The 20,177-nt window shown below is 36.3% G+C and overlaps 1 protein-coding gene across 1 annotated transcript; it reads left to right on the forward strand.

The window, feature by feature from the left end:
* The first annotated feature begins 598 nt into the window (after nucleotides 1-598).
* LOC106059428 (dipeptidase 1-like) lies at nucleotides 599-19,069 on the forward strand. The gene is made up of 12 exons (XM_056039167.1): nucleotides 599-782; nucleotides 3,418-3,521; nucleotides 4,160-4,301; nucleotides 6,406-6,532; nucleotides 7,120-7,252; nucleotides 9,869-10,019; nucleotides 11,416-11,482; nucleotides 14,194-14,370; nucleotides 15,064-15,148; nucleotides 15,638-15,713; nucleotides 16,865-17,000; nucleotides 18,048-19,069. The coding sequence occupies exons 2-12, from the start codon at nucleotides 3,482-3,484 to the stop codon at nucleotides 18,135-18,137; spliced, it is 1,224 nt and encodes a 407-aa protein (XP_055895142.1). The 5' UTR covers nucleotides 599-782; nucleotides 3,418-3,481; the 3' UTR covers nucleotides 18,138-19,069.
* Nucleotides 19,070-20,177: the final 1,108 nt, after the last annotated feature.

Raw genomic sequence — 20,177 nt, forward strand, 5'->3', positions numbered from 1 at the left:
ACTGAAAAACAGATGAATAGTCAGAGAGTACAAATAAGAACTGAAAAACAGATGAATAGTCAGAGAGTACAAATAAGAACTGAAAAACAGATGAATAGTCAGAGAGTACAAATAAGAACTGAAAAACAGATGAATAGTCAGAGAGTACAAATAAGAACTGAAAAACTGATGAATAGTCAGAGAGTACAAATAAGAACTGAAAAACAGATGAATAGTCAGAGAGTACAAATAAGAACTGAAAAACAGATGAATAGTCAGAGAGTACAAATAAGAACTGAAAAACTGATGAATAGTCAGAGAGTACAAATAAGAACTGAAAAACAGATGAATAGTCAGAGAGTACAAATAAGAACTGAAAAACAGATGAATAGTCAGAGAGTACAAATAAGAACTGAAAAACAGATAAATAGTCAGAGAAGAAATATAAGGGGGAGTTCCATGACAAAATAAACAGTATATAGCCTAGGCGTCAACGGTCGTAGCCGGTGGGTAATTCTAGTTGTTTAATATTTCTGTTACAAGTAGGTATATTTGATTTTGTGATCTGAGTTTCTATTGTTACCACACCTCTAAACAAAGACTGACTGCCCAGTAATGACCGTCACATATTCTTCGGCACAGATTTGATAAACGAAGACACGTTTCAGTGCATACATTAAAACAAAGACCGTCGTCCATGGAGAACTGTTGTCTGTAAGTCCCAGCATAGACTATCCAAGTGTAAGCAGGTCATTTAAAAAATAAAAGATTGTACCATCCCATTCGTTGGTCTAACACTATCGGTATGTATGAATTGAGCATGCTCATAATTATTAAACTCTTTATCACTGATATTGTTACTGTCACTGTATTTGAGATATTCGTTTATGAATGTTACCAAGATAATCTAGAGTAGCATGTCCTTTTCCATCTATCACGTTGATAGATCATTTCTCTTGTTCTAAAATAGAAAAAAGAGACATGTCATATTATAAATTATAGGTAATTGTCTTTCTCTTCCCTATCTCTTTTTCTTGCTACTCTCTATTACTTTCTCTTCTCTCTCTCTCTTTTCTCTATCTTTTTATCTTCTCTTTATTTCTTCTCTCTATCTAACTTGTGACGATGTGCCAAAAACCCCAAAATGTCAAATATATTCTTCTTTGTATTTCATGACTACGTCTTGTTTGCGTGACAAGAATAAAGTTCACTAGACTAACAATGTTTAAATAGGTTTTCCTGGGTTATTATAGGCTCAAAGAAAAGTTCTGGTTAGAGTTAGGGTTAGGGTTAGTTTCAATAGGTTTCTCTGTCTCTATACTTTGACATTTAGTTTGATTTTTTTACGCACACACACACTGTGACAATAGCATAAAAACTATATTTACAACGGGAGGTAATCATATAATTGTGTTTATGTCATCAATTTTCTGTAATAATCCCTCTTTACTCGATACATTTTTTAAAAAGTTTAGTATGTAAACTTGTATGACACTTAAGTTTGCTACTTATTTTAACGTAAGGACTTAAATTACTTTAAGTATGTAAATTCGTAAGTTAGTCAAGTGTTGGATGTTGCGACACGGGCTACACACTAAGCCAGGGCATTAAACCGCATGCACCAGTTATGTTTCAAGAAGAGTCTATCTTCGAAAATGAATCTGAGAGCCCTGCAGTTGTAAAGAATTTGTTTTACCGTCTCGTCTTCCGTGTGATAGTGTCGACATCTGGGATCGTGATTCACTCAGATCCTAGCCACGTAGGCTCCAATCGGAAAGTGCCCCGTGCGAAAACATGCCAAAATTGCTTGATCCTTTGTGTCTAGCTGTCATCATTCGTCCTTCCTCTCTGGGCTTTTGAAAACCTTCCAGACTTCCCGTCCCCTGCTACAATGGTCCCAGCTATCGTACCACTTGGACTTGATCCATTCACAAATCGTATGTTTTCGATTCCTCTGGTGGGTCTAAAAGCGTTCGTAGCTTCGCCAAGCTGTCTGCTTTCTCGCTTCCACAATGTGAGGGAATCCATTGTATAACCAGTATTTACCACAAAGCATACAAGAACGGAACCACATGCAGAGATGAAACAAGACGTGTTTGAGCTCAAAACCTAATGGGATCTCCAAATCGATGCAAGTAAAAGATGAAAGATCTCATAGTCGTTCTATCGTGTAGAATGTAGAAAATTGAAGGAATTATTTAGTACAAATGAATTAAGATTCTAAATCTTCGAGAGGTCTTGAGGCCTTACGGGCAATGATAATTTTTGTTTCTACAAATTGTATATTAACTCACTCTTGTCTGTCTGTCTGTCTGGTAAAACTTTGTACACGTATTTCTCCCACGCCCAATCTCGGATCAAGTTGACATTTGGCATGATTATTTCTTTACCTGACAACACAAGAATTGTAATAATTATTTTGTTTGGTATCTCGGAACAGGGGAAACAATGTACTTGGCTGAATTAGTCCCTTTGATAGGTCGCCGCTCTAAATTGAAACAAACAATATATAGTTATACTATCTTCTCAAGTCATGGGGTACCTCACTAGCGGAGTGGTTAGCACGTCGGCCCGAGGTAGTGTGAGCCACGAGTTCGAATTCACGTCGTTGTTGTTGTTGTTGGTCTAGATCAGTGATTCCCAAAGTGGTCTATATAGACCCCCAGGGGTCTACGAAGACTTCCAAGGGGTCTACGAAAGTGAAAAAACAAATTGGGGGTCTATGAGATGTCCAAGGGGGTCTTTGATAATAGATGTCATTTAAGCAGGTCGTGACTTTAATTTTTACATCCCATTAATGTAATTCTTCACGCTAATAATCCTAATATATAATGTGTACCTAAGTAAATCCTTTAAATATTTATCATTCTATTCAAACGAAAAATTGTAGTATTTAATTTCAATAATTATTTAAATAACTTAATTTTGTCTGCATCGATTATTTAAAATTGTTCATTCATTCCTCTTAAAATATGACGATATGAAACTTATTTATTTTAATTGGCTTAAATTTGAATTACATCAATAACAAAAAAGATAGATCTCTATGACTTTGTGTGTAGCTTTAAATTACTTTTTCATTTTTCAACTCACTACAGATAGAAATTAGTTTTAAAAATTGTTGATGAATTTGAAAAAAAAAATTAAAAAAAAAATTAAACAGGGGGTCTACTGAAAACCAGAAAACATGGCAAGGGGTCTACGAGACAAAAAAATTTGGGAACCACTGGTCTAGATCTATTGTAACATTCATTACATTTCTGATCCAAACTAATGGATACTATTACTTTTGTTATTTGTTTTGTAATTTTTAAAAAAAAAAAAAAAAAAAAAAAAGTTTATTTATGTTTTTCCTGTTCAAATGTTGAGCTTTTCAATCATTTTGTGACCTGTGGTTTATTTGTAACGTGAAATAATACTTTTTTTTCCTTTTTTTAGACACTTAAAGAGATCTCACACAAAACTTGTTTGATTTAAACATCTTTCTGCGACTGAAGGAAGAATGATTGTTGCGTCAAGTTCCTACAGTAAAAAAAAAATTGGTACATTCTGTTTCATAATGAAAATATAATTTTTGTTATATTACTATTAATTCGTTAAATTACATCAGACAGTCTTTTATAATAAGTAATGTTTAGTTCACATATTTCAATACAACTTAATCGCTTTGGTCGTTTCCTCTAAAGATAGGGATCCAAATCACAAGACTCTAATCATCTTATAATAAGATGAAAAGTCACATTCATCTTGATAACCACCATTGGCGTGATGAATTGTGTAAGATTCTAGTGTCAGAAAATGTTTGTGCCTCTCACACTACAGTACATAATAACGCAAACAACCTGAAAACAAGGCTGTTTGTTTGTTCAATGCTGTTTGTTCAACGTTGTACATTCGAAAAGCAGGGGAAATAAGCTTCAAAACATAGGGGAAGAACTATGGCCAAGATATTAACTGGCAATAATTTGCCTGTAAATGTTTACAATTCTTATCAATTTTAGTGTTTATTAAACAGCTATTTACATCAAGATCTAATGCAAGTGATTTCTAATTCATTAAAGCTTTCTAAAATTTCTGAGTCGAACATTTGTATTTCATTTTTTGTGGAAATGCTATCAACATTATTGAAACTGCATGCAATATGGTATTGAATGTTACAAACTTTTGATTTACCATTTAGCTATAGGTGCAGTTATTTTATGCGTTGGGATCGTAGCCCTAGGTCTTGGATTTGGATTGGGCCTCCGGTCAGCAGAAGATAACACTCTGAGCAGACAAGAGCGGGCTGAAGATATACTCTCTAGAGTTCCTCTTGTTGACGGGTAATTATAAGCTTTGCTTACAGACCGAAGAGCTTTGTCCTAGCATACAATTATATCTATACATAAATAACATAAATATATATGTTTGGGGTATCTCTCTTATCTATCAATCAATAAACAAAGTGATACATTCTGCTTTCTTAGAAGCATTGGCCTCTCCATTATTATACTTAGTTTTGTTTTTGTTTTTGTTGTTTTTCTAACTTTGTTTTTTGCACCATGCTTTTGTAATAGGGTTTGACTTTTGGCCAAATGTCCGCTTGAACTGTTTTACAGCTTAGCAGTTTAAAATAAGAAGAGACATAGAAATACGTAGCCGCAAATAGGCATCGCTTATATTAACTAAACAAATATTTCGTATAGTTAATGTAGAAGTATCTTGCCGAGAAGGGTGTGAGGCAGGGCTGTGTACTTGCCCCGACACTCTTTGCAATATTCTATAGAGCAATGCTAAATAAAATGAGGCGACGCTTTAAAATGTTTAACATGTTTAGGATGCCCCTCCAGAGTTGAAGATAGTTTACTTCTTAGTCCAAACCTCCCGCCGGACGACGGGGGATGGGAGCGGGCAGGGTTTGAGCCCGGGACCATCGATAAGTATTAACGACAGTCCAGCGCGAAAACCACAAGACCAGGCAACCATCGCTGTATGAGAACATCTACATCAGTTTCCTCACCGATGGCAGCATATTTAACATACGACACTTGCTCTCCAGTAGAAAAATTAAAGAGATGATTGCGACAGAGTTGCTCTATAAAGACGATTGCGCCCTTCTTGCACACACCAAACAGGAGCTTCAACTTGCCTTCCATTGTTTGCTGAGACAGCTGCCTCGTTTGGTCTGTCAATTAACCTGAAAAATGGAGGTCATTCTTCAGAAGTCCTCAGTGGGAATTAATCCAGATCCACAAATCAATGTAAATGGCCATCTCTATAATGTTGTTGACTACTTTACCTACCTGGGCAGAGAAATAGACAAATGTCTCGCAAACGTCACAAACGCCAACTGCGCTTTTAGTCACCTAAAACTGAGAGTATGGCGGAATAGGTCTCTTCACCTAGCAACAAAAATCAATGTGTATAAGACAGTGGTTATCGCCACACTTTCAATGTCTCTGAGACCTGGGTGCTCTATCAAAGGCATTTAAAGCTTCCATCAAAGGTGCCTTCGCTACATAATGGGCATAAGCTGGCAAGACTACATTAAAAATAACTATGTTCTGCTGGAGGCCGAGGTCTACAGTTTAAATGCACAAATTGCTATTCGACAGCTGCGTTGGTTCGGGAACCTATCCTGCATGGGACACGACCGCATGCCAAAGGCGATCTTCTTTGTTGAGCTTAAAGGAGGACGGCGTAACAGAGGTGCCCCCGTAAGTGCTATAGATATAAACTCAGACACCATTATGCCCTCACTATTGGAAGGTAGCTGGTAGCAGATGGCCTTTGAAAGAGACAGTTGGAGATCTCTCTCAAAGACTGCGGGATGCACATGTGAGACTCAATGGAAAGCTCTATTGAGGACAGGCGCATAAGACGGAAAGAAAGCTCAAATAGATCGCCGGCGGACAACGGCTTGGTCTGCACTAGATGAGGATAAATATGCAGGTCATTGTGATAGTAAATGTTATTGTCTTGTCAGCCCCGTCCTGTTATTGTATGTAACCCAGTAACCCACATTGCTGGCATGTTGAAAGAATGTGCTAATTAACAGATAGGGGGGATAATTGAATTCCTTTTAGGCCTATATATATGGACGATCTAACTTGAATAAAGGGCATTTAAACAGACAAAAAAGTGTTTGTTAGTCTCTACTAGCCTACTATTACAGTCATAACTGCGTTTGCGTAGTCATGTGAAACACTACAGTTATCCTTAATCTTCGGAATTCAAGACATTGCCATTATTATTATCATCATTATTATTATTATGAATATTATTATTATTATTATTAGTCGTATTGGTCGATTGAGCATTATGAAGTCATTTTATATTTTAGCTATTTTTTTTGTTTTTGTAATTGTTTAATCTTTTGGGTACAATGCTCATTCATTAAAAACCTTAGAAACATTATAATGATGTTTTGAACGTATTCCCTTTCAGTCACAATGATCTGGCCTATCAGTACCGTAAAACGAAGAATAACTCGGTCAATACGGTAGATCTGTACACCTGGTCAGACATTCATTCAAGTGTACCGAAACTTCGCCAAGGGAAATTAGGAGCTCAGGTAATGGACAGACTTTCTTTGTTTAGAGAGAACCAGCACTGCTGTCACCCAAACATTAACCCCCCCCCCCACCCCACCCCTGTCCACTCTTTCTCCTGAATTTTATATTTATTTCTCTTGTTTTTGTATAATATTTATAAAGATGTTCGTTCAGAGTTGAAGACAATTGACTTCCTAGTCCAAGCCTCCCCAGGACGACGGTGGAAAGCAGAGGGAAGGGTATGAACCCGGGACCATCGAGAATTCGAAACGACAGTCCTGCGCACATACCACACGACTAGGCAGCCATCACTCTTTTTCTTGTTTTCTCTCTTTTCTCTCTTTGGTTTCTCTCTTTTCATTTTGTTTTTAATCGCTTTCTTCATCCTTTCCCACACACTGCTCTCCCTCACACTTTCATAAAAGCACTAGTTCAGCAGCACAAAATGTCTTGCCAACTAAATTTTAATAAATCGCTTATTGACGGATGACTTTATTATTTTCTTTTATTTGACTTTAAATCTTTAATCTCGTTTCTGTGTCTATTTTGTTCCCTCCTACTGTGTGTGTCCAGCTGTCAATTATTTATGTGACATTCTATACCACAGTTCTGGGCAGCTTACACAGACTGCAACACTCAGTACAAGGATGCTGTCCGGATCTCCATGGAGCAAGTGGATACGATCAAGCGATTCGTTGCTCGATACCCGGAGGTCTTTCAGTTTGTGACCACGGCACAAGGTAATCGGCATAGTGGTAGAAGTAATAGAAATAATGATGAGGGCCATAATCTAAATTTTCACCAGTTATACAGTATGGAAATCTTCACCCTTGACATTAACGTCTAGTGTTAGACCAGTGCATGTAGTCCATTGCCAGTTTGAAGATATACAAAGCTATGAAACCAAACGTATCACTTCTTAAAGATAAAAGTTGTGCGTTTTTGTTTTTTTTTTGTACTGGGAGATAAATGGGCGGATGGTTTTGGTTGTGTTGGATGAATAGATTTTGAGGAAACATCAGGATGGCCTGTAGTAGTTCACGTGAATAAATAAGAATATGAAAGTTCCAGACAAAGGAACAAGGTAAGAGACTTGTGACAGAAAGAAGTGTGACAGAAAGAAGTGTGACAGTATGACTTGTGGCAGAAAGAAGTGTGACAGAAAGAAGTGTGACAGTAAGACTTGTGACAGAAAGAAGTGTAACAGAAAGAAGTGTGACAGTAAGACTTGTGGCAGAAAGAAGTGTGACAGAAAGACTTGTGACAGAAAGATGTGTATTTAACGTGAGTTATATCTTATTTAAAGTATCATTATTTCATTTGGGTTTTTACATTAATCTATGTTGAAGTTGAAAGCTGTGTATATTTGCAAATGGTTATATTCAATTTTGCTGATTACCTTAGATACACTGTTCTTGATGCTCGGTCGTTGCATAACTTGAAATAAACCGGAATGAACTTCATAGACCACCATCAACTTCACAGAGTATAAATTAATTTTAAAAAATATATTTTTTTGTATTTTACTTTTGTGGTTTTGTCCATGTTTTAAGGTTGATATCTCAGATAATCTTTCTATCAGGTTCTAGTCTTTCTTTTGCCTGTTTGTTCCTTGTATTATGTTTGCCAGATAACAAGCACTGTCGCTGTTGAGGAATGTCTGTGTTTCCCTTTACTTTTCATAAGATTATCGCTTATTGTGTGTTAAAGCGGTGGAGGTCTATTTCTTTCGTATTGTATGAATTATCTTTACACTTTGTACTATAGAAGTGACAAATTTAGATATATACATGTATATATTCAAAACTGTTTCAAAATTAGTAAATCACATGAAGATAGGAATGTCTTGTGTTCAGTTAATTAATATTGAAAATGAATATTTAAATAGCAATAATAATAATAATAATATGTTAGTTTAACTGTTATTTTTAAAATATGCTCTGATCTTTGGTGAAATGCTTTCTGTACAGTACCCATGTCTCAGATCGATATAGAAGGGTTTAGAGAACTACTGCTTGGTAGACACTGATTTTTAAAGACAGGCGGAGCGATTTATTTCGCCACACTCTCGTCTGGAAGCGCCCAAAAGCATGCGTCATTTGACACTGTGCTTCCTTTATATGTGAAGTGGTCTACCACGTTAAGAGGTTACTGTATATCTTTCTACTTTTTTTAGAAGTCCATTGAGATTCCATGTGTCTGCCAAAATAGCTATGTGCATCAAATTACATTATTATCCTAAATATCACACAAACATCAAACACCTTCTGTATCTTCAGTAAGCTTCAGGCAGGAGTATCTCGCTAGCCTTGTATGGCTTCCTTCCTAAGAGACGGGAAATTCTAAATCCAAACCTCTATTGCCTTGTGGCTATACTCAGATATGGGAAAGGCTTTTGGTGTCAACTCTGAAGAAAATTCAGGAGCCGGTGACTCTTAGCCAACTTGCAGGACTGTGTTGCACCTTGAAAGAGTCTGTGACGCTTCTGATCCCAAACTGTATTGGCATGGCAACTTCGGCTGCATGGAGAGGGTGGAACTGCTGCGTGGTTGATATCGTCTCATTCTTAAGAGATGACCTATAGACCATAGACATGTGTGTATCTGAGATAAACCAGATACAGAGAACGCCAATATGCCATTTATATTCGCACAATTATTCTTATTGGGCCAATAAGTTAAAGTTATCTAACGTTTTATTCATCAATTTGTCTGTCTTCTATTTAATTTGAAGTCATATATTATACAAGAAAACCTAATCGCTGGGGTAATATGTGGGTGCTATCGGAAACTAAAATATAACTGATAGCATTGCATGCCACATTCATTCGTGCAACTTAATAGTGCCTCATTCAGCACTCTGTTAATTTTATATTACATATACCAAATTTCTATTTTGAGGAGTACATTGAAATAAGTAGTAAGACTAGTTTAGAGAATAGGTAAACAATACAGATTTTCTCTTCTTCTCGAGTATCAATACATATACTATATACTGTGGTACCTCTGCAGGTATTTACATGTTTATATTTTTACATCCGGAGGCACCGGTCTCTACAGACCAGTGTGGGTTGTGTCTTCTACTTTATATCCGCATAGTGCAACTACTGATATTTTAAAACGTCACTTCTGCTATGTGTATGTATAAATATGTACGTACATTTATATATAATATATATATAATATTTATTTATTTATATATTGTGTTCCCTCTCTAGTTTACTTGGTTCACCAAATAGGCCTACATCGTTTTGCCTCTCTTGTTTTTTTAACAGTTCAATGTGGTTACCTCCCTTGGTATATAAATAAATTGTGTTACCTCCCATTGCATTAACACTTACTTGTTTTTCCCCTCAGGAATACTGGATGCCTTTTCTGCAGGTAAAATTGGAAGTCTGATCGGCCTAGAAGGTGGTCACTCCATAGACAGCAGTTTGGGCAATCTTCGGATCTTCTATGAGCTTGGTGTGCGTTATATGACCTTGACACACAGTTGTAACACGCCTTGGTAAGTCGCTACCAAAATAAGTTTGACCAATACTACGAAAGTGATACCATTCTTCTTCTTCTTTCTCATTTTTCCTGTTGGAAGGTTCAGGTCACCAATTTATACCAGTGAAACAGATCGGAATCGAACCCAAATTTTAAAGTTCGGGTTCGGTTCGGTCAGATTTAAGTTTGAGTTCGGTTCGGTTCGATGACGAGTATAGTTCGGGTTCGGTTCAGTCAGGTCCAAAGTTCGGGTTTGGTTCGATGTTATGAAATTAGGTAATAGCAAAAATTAGGTACATGTAATAATGTTTAATTCAATTATTAATTAGATAAAATAGCGATTCAAAACCTTATTCGGCCGGTGGGCCATTTTAATTTCCGACACTCGTGTTGCGGGCCACATTAACAGAAAAGATATTTTAAAAAGTAATAAATAAAATATAAAGCCCTTTTATTAGAAACCCGAGAATATAATAAAATTCCCCTTTCATGCCTTACTATCTATAGGGCAGATGATGTAGTGGTCATCTATTTCTGTGGTCCAATATCAACGAGGGTGTCATGTAACCATTACAAGGACTAGCCGCCTTTAATTTTATACAGCTGGGTGGACTTAGAGATGGCCATAAGATTCCGAAATTAAAAATCTCAGTCTTCACCAGGTTTCAAACCCGGGACCCCTCGATTCGGAAGCCAAGCGCCTTACCTTCCACGTGAATATAATATTTATACTAATTCATGACATGTAGTTTATCCAAAACCAACTGCATTGATGAGACACCAAGTTGAAGCACTGAGTCTAGAGGAATCAACTTCTTGCCACACAGGTTTCGTTTGACTTCACAATTTTTCACATAACAGTTGGCTATGTCATCCAGCCATACTTTTGGGGGTATCAGTAGTCACTCCCACTAATTCCTTGTGTTTCTTCGACTCTCCCATTTCATTAACGCACAAGTATTTAATATTACGCTACCATTCGAGGGGAATCAACAGAAGACGACATAAAATGATCCAGTTTAGTTTTCCAAAAAAATTAAAAAATGACTGTCAAATTATCAAGCTGAAACTAATGTTTTTAGTAAAAAATATTGCAAAATCTTTGATTCAGTTCGGTCAATGTAAGGACAGTTCGTTGGGTGCATTTCGGACCGATCAGTTTTAAAGTTCGGGTTCGGTTCGGTTAAGTCGTAAGTGAGGTTCGAGTTCGATTCGTTCAGTTCGGGTTCGGTTCGTTTCCAATCTTTAAACTCTTCACCCGACACAACCAAACCTACCGGCCCTACTTTCTTCATGTTTACATCAGCAACACGCGTGTACACTCCTTACCACACTGTGCAACGATTAGTAGTGCTACTTTTTTTTTAATTAAAAAAAAATCTTTAACGCCATGCAAACATATATCACTACAGGGCAGACAACTGGAAAGCAGACAACAATAACACATATCAGTTTGACGGACTTACACAGTTTGGCGAGGTCGGTAAATATTCACTCATTCTATGCATTTACTAAATCAATAATATTTTAGACAACAATAAAAGGATAGTGAAAAATGTGTTTCACTTCCATTTGCTCCTAGACCCTTCCTTGCTCATAACCTAGCATATTCTGTTTAGTTTTATCTTTTATACATACACATGTACTAAGCTACCATGGAGTATCGGGTTGTTCGTTAACAAAAAAAATTAAGCTAGAGATTTTTAAAAAATAAATAAGCGTGAAAAAGCAGATACCCCCCACCCCACCCCCACAATGGTCCACAAAAAAAATTGGATCTTAGCACACTGAGCATACTATAAGCGTGAAAGTTGCGCCTAACAAATACGTCATCGCACACATTCATTATTGTTAGTCCAACTCTATTAAAAATAGATGACATCATTGATTGTAAATAATTAATACAATTTCACTCACTATAAACTTTGTTGTTGTTTTTTTTAAATAGTTTTTCTTTGATTTGATTTGTGAAATTGTGAACATGTAATATTTACAAAAGATTTTTACTGAATTAGTAAAAAAAATTAATTCTTTTTGCAGAAGAAATTCAAAGCGGTCAATTACTTCATTTTGAATGTCTAAAGCAGTATCGTTATAAAACAAATGCAACTTTTGACACGAATTACTTCAGCACTTATACAAAAATCAAAGATGAATTTCTTGACAGATTTGAGCAGTTTAAAACCAACAAAACCTTTCTAGCATTTCTAGTACACCATCTCAACACAAAAGTAACGAAATTCACATTCACTAATCTGGAATTGATACTGAATCTCTAGAAATTCAATTACCGGTAATTGATCTAAAAAAGTAAAGCTTTGTGGGGTGAAAAATTTACAGAGTTGAAAAGCAATTTAGAAGTCCAGAAATGTATGTACGTAACGCAACAAAATTGGACAGATTTAAAAAGAATGCCGCGAGTTGATTCGAAGCATGAAATAATATTCCAGATGGCTACAGTGAGGTGAAAAAGTTGGCATTTGGATTGCTGACTATCTTTGGATCGACATATATGTGCAAGCAAGCGTTCTCTTGTATGATTACAATTAACAGTAAAGTAAGAAGCCAAATTACAAATGAAAATTTAGAGTCGTATTTGAAACTAAAAACAAATGTATTCCAACTTTCTAAAACCATTCAAGGCAAACGCTCCCATTGAATTGGTTTGCTCAATCGTTTGTTATTGAAGTACTATTTAAAGTTGTAAGTAAATGTTTACTTCTTTAGTTGTTACCGACAAAAAAAGTATTATCTAATAATGCCATATTTATATTATCTGATTTGTCAAAAAGTTTGTCTATCTGGAAAGCACTTTATCAGCAAAAGTCAACCTAGATGATGAGATAGACTTCCGTATTGCACGTGCCAGTGCTGCTTTTGGCAGCCTTCAAGGACAAGTAGTGCAACGGAGAGGACTCAGCATATCCACAAAACTGAAAGTCTACAGCGCTGTGGTTCTCCCGTCACTCTTATTTACATCAGAGTCTTGGATCCTATATTCCGCCACACCAAAAAATTAAACTCCTTCCACCTACGCTGACTAAGGAGTATCCATAATGTGCGTTGGTCCGACCATATACCAGACACAGAAATCTTAAAGTTGTCCAACATGGCGACAGTGAAAAAGGTTCCAACTTCGATGGGCGAGACATGTGGTCAGCATGCCAGACAATCGCCTTCCCAAACGACTTCTGTGCAGGGAGTTGTTTCATGAAAGCGCTCCCAGGGAGGTCAATACAAGCGCTATAAAGACACTCTCAATAGTCCTTCAAGGAATGCGATATCGACATTCACGGCTGGGAAGCACTAGCTCTCGATCGCTCCTCATGGTGTGAAGCTGTGAGTCTCGGAGTCTCAAGATTTGAAGCAAGAAGAGTGGCTAGAGTGAAAGAGCGCCGAACCAAGAAAAAGCTGAGAGAATAAGCAGGCCTACTGCAATTGACCAAACCTACCCATGCCACGTAAAGCCGGCTTTTTAAAGCGAGGATCGGACTTTACAGTCATCTTCGAGTCCATAGGAAATGAGAAATGGGCTCATCTTCGATTACGAAGGAGGAGCTGTACATATATATGATTTGTTGTGAAAAACACTACTTATATATGATTTTTTTTTTCAATAAAAAAATTGTTTGTGCGAGTACTAGTTGGCAAGAAAAAAATTTGTGGCTCTTTTTAAACTTTGAAATTTTGTAAATTGTAATTTTTGGCTCTTCCGACTCAAAAGGTTGCCGACCCCTGGTCTAGTCTAAGTTCTTCAAAGAATGAGAGTAAGAGAGAGATATATATATAAATGTGGTCGCGATGCAATGTGAAAAACGTGTCTTTTTGTAAATGAAATAAAATGTGAGAGATCATCAAATAAATAGACAAAATAATTTTTAATAAATAGGTATAGTAAATTTGAATAGATAAACAATATAAACACTGTAAATATTGTAATATCACAGTATAAAATTATTGTGTGTTTCAAGTGAACGAGCTTAAAAATGTGCTGTACAGTGCTACACAGTGAACAAAGATTGTATTACATGGTTTTAGAATACTTTGCTTATCTAAACTTAGGTATTCTGTACACCTTGATTTTCGTAATTTATGGATTCTACGTATGAAAAGCTTCAAGCCTTAAAAGAAAAATTATCACTATGAAGTTAAACTTAGTTGTTGCTGTATCTTACAAAAATTTGTTCCAGAGTGTCGTCAAGGAAATGAATCGATTGGGCATGCTGGTAGATTTGTCCCACGTGAGTGTCAAGACAATGGAAGACGCTCTGGCTATCACCAAGGCCCCGGTCATCTTCAGTCACTCAGGGGCGTATGCGAAGTGTGCGCATAATCGAAATGTTAGGGACGAGATACTGCCACTGGTGGTTAGTGCACATCTTATTTATCTTTACCCACCGGCTACGCACGGTATTGAGATTTAGTAATAAAAACAAAGTTTACTACTGTTAGGTAGTACGTCAATCCTTAGACGCATTTAAATGAAATTTAACAATCGAAACAAGACAACTAGGTTTTTTAAAAGAATTTAAAATAGGATTAATGTACAGCAAAGGCAGTCCTCTGTCAGTTTTATCATGTTAGGCTCTTAGAGAATTGTTATGATAGGCTCTTAGAGAACTGTTATGATAGGCTCTTAGAGAACTGTTACGATAGGCTCTTAGAGAACTGTTACGATAGGCTCTTAGAGAACTGTTACGATAGGCTCTTAGAGAACTGTTATGATAGGCTCTTAGAGAACTGTTACGATAGGCTCTTAGAGAACTGTTACGATAGGCTCTTAGAGAACTGTTATGATAGGCTCTTAGAGAACTGTTATGCTAGGCTCTTAGAGAACTGTTATGCTAGGCTCTTAGAGAACTGTTATGCTAGGCTCTTAGAGAACTGTTACGATAGGCTCTTAGAGAACTGTTACGATAGGCTCTTAGAGAACTGTTACGATAGGCTCTTTTACAACACATTTTTTTGCCTTGCTCTGCTCAGCTCCATGAGAGAGTTATTAGCTTTTGGAAGCCTGCTTTATAAAATATATAACATCTATTATTTGTGTTGTATCACAGAAAAACAACAGTGGAGTGATCATGGTCGTCTTTTACAATGATTATATTAATTGTTCTAAAACAGCCTCAATGGAACAGGTGGCAGGTACATACTTGAGTTAGTTCGTGTGAATACAGTAATCCTCATTGTGGCAATATTACACACTTTATTTTTTTGTTATTTCGAGGGGGGATACAAAATCGTAAAGCTTCCACCTTAACTTTGCTCAAGAAAAAGGGTCTCTATGTAGGTCTATAAACAAAAATGAATAACATAGATCTAAGGCTGTATGTACGTTAGTATTAACCTTATTTTACGTTTTAAACTTGTCATGTGACTTTTGTTGGAAATAGTTTAATTTATGTTAATTAGTAACCGCCTACTCTTTTAGTTAATTTTGGGGTAAAGAAAAAGAAAGGTAATTATTTTATTACACCATTTAGGATTACATTGAGACGATAAGTACTTTTTTTCTTTCATAGGCAGAAATTGCTTTGGGGCAATGGATGCTTCTGTTAAATCTGACAGTTATGTTTTAACTAAATGAGATTGGACAGATAAATAAATATACAGAACAGTAATTCTTACTTTCAGATCATATTGATCATATAAAGAACATGATTGGCCCAGACCACGTAGGAATAGGATCAGATTTTGACGGTATTGAAAGGTAAGCATCTCGGTAAACAGAATTGTATGTATGCACTTACTGTGAAATAATACTTACCTATGTAGGCCAACCAGTTGTTTATTCATGTGAAAATATAATACGTCATAATGAGGCAAGTAAATGAATAATGTGGGGGTTGTGACTGGTTATCTATCAACTGACGGCTGACAGACAGACCACACTAAACTAATAAAGGCTTTTCCCCTTTCAGGGCACACTAACTAGTCATTCCATTGAGTTTGACTCCACAGCAGCATAATTTTTCGTAGCTACCTAGGTCCAGCTGTGACTTATATAAAATTAAAGTAGCCCTTTCAGATCCTGCAACCTATAGGGGAGGATAATGTAAAGTATATCTGTTTCTATTGCCGACGGTTAACGATAGTATCGTGTGGCCAGCACAATGACCCCCACAGCTTTGACTTCTCCTGCGTATGTCAGGTACCCATTAAAAGTTGTGTGGACACAGGGGTGTCCTAAAAATCTCGAAGTTCAAAATCCCAATCTTCGACGACATTCAAACTCTAGACCCCCTCGGTTCGTAAGCCGACCACATCACTACTGGTCCACCAAGTAAGTTTTAATAAATCTTACGAAGATCTGCGTTTTCTTAAGTACCGTTCCTTCCTCTGCACCTTTCTTCAAGACGCATATGCTTAACACAGAAGATTCTTAGCTTATCTTATCTTCTTCTTATATGATACAGACGTTTCTTCAAAAAAGAAGATGATTACGTCCTACGCGTCATGCATTTAGTCATACATATTAACCAATGACCTATACTCCGTCAAGTCACTGGTTTTCCTGGCTAGCTCAAACAACCCATTCCATGCTCTAATAGCGCTAGAGAAGAAGGAGCTTTTGTACAAATTCAACTAGTATATGGAGGAAAGTGCCTTTATTAGGCTTTAATAGTAAACTTCAGTTACCTAACCAAGCCCTATAAAGTAAACTACTTTTGAATAGATTGAGAAGGAAAGAGGAGAAAGATTTTGTCATTGTGAATTAAACTATTATATATATATATTAGACTTTGTTTGCCCGTTATTTAAATCTTACAATAGCTGACAATACCAAAAGTTTAGACTATGCCCATAAATTAAAGTTTGATAACAGCTGAAATAATAAGTGGTTCCTTCTCCTATATTCAGAGCGCCAGTTGGGCTGGAAGATGTCTCGAAGTTCCCGAATCTCTTCGCTGAGCTCCTGAGACGTGGGTGGTCCACTGAAGACTTGGAGAAACTAGCTGGCTACAACTTGATTCGAGTTTTTAAAGAAGTGGAGAAGGTAGTTTAGAGATTTATTGAACTGTAAAATACAGAAAAGCGGGGATGTGGAAAATGAGAGAGAGAGAGAGAGAAAGAAAGAATAAATGAATGAAAGCGGTAAAATATTAAATAGAATGGCACAAACAAAGAAATATTTTTAAAAAAAAGGTATTTAGGACATTTTATATATTTTCACTTTGAAATAACAAAAGAAAAGTTATGGGCAATTTAAAAACACTTATATTATCTTAACTGTTACATTTAATTACAAACACTAAGTATATCATTCAGTTATGATAATAAATGAAACGATACTAATTTTGGTTCAGTGTCTTACAGCGTTCCCGTGATAAATGCTTTGTCCATTTACTCTTCGATTCTACATTTACACTGATTTATATCTATGTTACAAATTTCTATTATTGCATAACGAATATTAACTCTGTCTGTCCGCTTGATCAAAGGTTTTACACGTTATTTCTCCCACAACCAATCAAGGATCAAGTTGAAATTTTGCACAATTATTTCTTGTGCCTAACAAAGAGAGAATCCTTTTAAAAAATTAACCAAATGGCAATTTATTATTTTGTTTGGCATCGAACAAGGTAAAAAAACTTCATTTATCAGTTGTGGTGGTATTAGTTGAATTATTTCCCTTGAGGAGACTTCGGCCCTGAGTTCAAATTCAAGTTGTACAACTTTTCTGTTTATGCATTTAAAAAGCGATCACAGTGATATTCACACAGATCCCCTTTCTCCCTACCCCTCCCAACTGGTCCAGACAAGTGATAGGATCACATCGCACTTAGAAAGCTAAAAGTATAAAATAGCGCTAAACAAAAACATTTGGTAAAAATATTTCTAATTGCACATATTTATTTTTGTTAGTCTAGATCTATTACAAATGTAATAACACGACTAATCCAAACAAATTGATACAATTACTTTTCATAAAAGTTCTTCGTGTTTTTAATGTTATTTTGTTACACAGCATTCTGTAAAGGTGGCCAATAGTGTCACTACTAATACTGCAAAGAATACAACTTTTTAACTATAAACATTTCAGGTCAAGGTCATGCTCGCCAAAGAAGAAATACAGGAAGAACAGATACCTTACAGAGATCTAGTCGATACAACGTGTCGAAGTGACTTTTGATAGGTAGCACACCGTGTAGGGAATGGGAATAGTCAAGTAGCAAACAATTTTAAGCGTTTGGATAGTCACGTGCCAAACCGTGTAGAGTGTTGATAGTCAGGTAGCACACCACATAGGGAGAGCTGATAGTCAGGTAGCAAACCGTGTGGTCAGAGTTGATAGCCAGATAGCAGTGTAGAAACAGATAGTTGCCAGGCTTTGTGATTCCCGAGCAGCACACAATGGCTGCATTGCTAATCTTAGAGGTAGCACATAGTCTAGTAGAGGGACATTGGGTGCTCCTTGGATATTTCAAAACGTAGAGTTAGTCACGGTAGTCTGCTCTTTGTTCTCTCTTTTTTATTTCAATATTCAATATTCTTTAAGCAATAAAATACAGTTAAGAGAGAAAAAGGGGAAAGCGATAAGAAGCAATGTGGTGTTGATATAAGGGATACCCTAAGAAAAACGTGAGAAAATGAAAGAAAGATTGTAAGAGATTTGAAACTAGACAAACTAAACGACATCTAGGACTCCATAGTGAAAGCTCACTGTTGCCAAGTAAAGGATAAAACAGTTTGGTTCTACAGTGCTGAAAAAGGCACAGACATTATGATATGGTTTGTTACAAGACTTTGGCTACCCAAACTTTCGTATTCTGCACACCGGACACGCCAAAGAGCTTGCTATTAATGGATTCCTCTCCATGGATGAAAATCGCCTACATTTCCATGTCATCTTTTTTGTTCGCTGTATTGACATAGAATACAATATCCATTTGATGTCCAAACATTTTTTATATATGCAAAAACATGATTAAGCTATGTTAGTTTCAATGTATTTTAGATCTGTATCTTTTCACCTAGATAGTATTTTAATGTTTGATCAAATTGTCATGTACACAAGTTTTTATGTAAAAGAAATTGAAAGGCTTTATTGCTTTTGTCATGAAATTTTCTTGTTTGATTTTTTTTTCTTTGTTGTTGGTGTGAATCTAAAACTCTTATTTTGACTGTGCTTTGTAGTATGTCACTGTATGTTCGGGCAGAAGGGGCTCGTTAAACTTGGCGGGCTACCCACCTAAAAGAAGGAAATTCAAAGTCTGCAATGCAGATGATCTTAAACTGTATGGACACTTGCCGTTCCTTCGAATACATCAGTTCATGGAAAAGTAGAGGGGGAGGGGTGGATGATGAGTCGGCGACATCGTTCCGATTATAGATAATATGCTTTTTTTTTTTACAGAATACTTGTCATAACGATTTCGCTTATGCGCTGTTCATTGAATGAGATAAAGAATCATATTTCTAATTAATATAGATTTTATGACAGAAAACCCGATCATATGATTATTTCCCTTCAAAATAGTGAAGTCCTTTCTTGACTATCTTTGAACTATCAGCAAGATATAGTCTCGAGTTGTCGTCTCCTGATTGTGAAAGAATATTATCTCTTCCTGAATACAACCTTTAGTTACATAGTCTTATATTTTCTTAATAGATCGAAATCAACTCTTTATAGAATTAGTGTTTAAATATATTAACTGTTTAGAGATTAAGCAGATAGTTATCTCATCTCTGTCTAGATTTTGTATATAGGTTATGTGATAGAAGGAAAGGTCCTGGATTACAGATGACGCACACACCAGAAGTAGAAAGAAGGATGAAAGTACTAGAGTCCAGTGGCGTACCTAAGAGGGGAGGCGGGGGAGAATTTTAAGATCCCCCCGGGCCTCCAAATCCCTGGTTACGCCCCTAGTACAAGAGTACTAGAGTGATTTAAAATATCCAACCTGTGTATCATGAGAAGTTGCAAAGGGAAAAGATTTTCTCTCGGGACATAAAATGCAGCATGTTTATACAATCTCTGTGTAGATCAGATGAATGATTACACAATTAATTCTAGATTCTATAGGATTGAATTATCTCTAAACAATGAACCAAAACTATCTTTCAATTCAAGACTAGAAAAATTAAAACACTTGTTTGTTCACGTTATAAAGAACCTCTTCCTATGAACAAAATACATTGTTCATGGTATTGGTTTACAATATATGCTAAA

Source organism: Biomphalaria glabrata, chromosome 8 (assembly GCF_947242115.1).
Source record: "Biomphalaria glabrata chromosome 8, xgBioGlab47.1, whole genome shotgun sequence".
Lineage (NCBI taxonomy): Eukaryota > Metazoa > Mollusca > Gastropoda > Planorbidae > Biomphalaria > Biomphalaria glabrata.

Excerpts from the sequence above, each read along its gene's own strand:
- LOC106059428 (XM_056039167.1), top strand. The coding sequence starts at position 3,482 with ATGATTGTTGCGTCAAGTTCCTACAGTAAAAAAAAAATTG. Across the intron at positions 6,533-7,119 it reads AAGGGAAATTAGGAGCTCAG|TTCTGGGCAGCTTACACAGA; the intron begins GTAATGGACAGA and ends TCTATACCACAG. Across the intron at positions 7,253-9,868 it reads GTTTGTGACCACGGCACAAG|GAATACTGGATGCCTTTTCT; the intron begins GTAATCGGCATA and ends TTTTCCCCTCAG.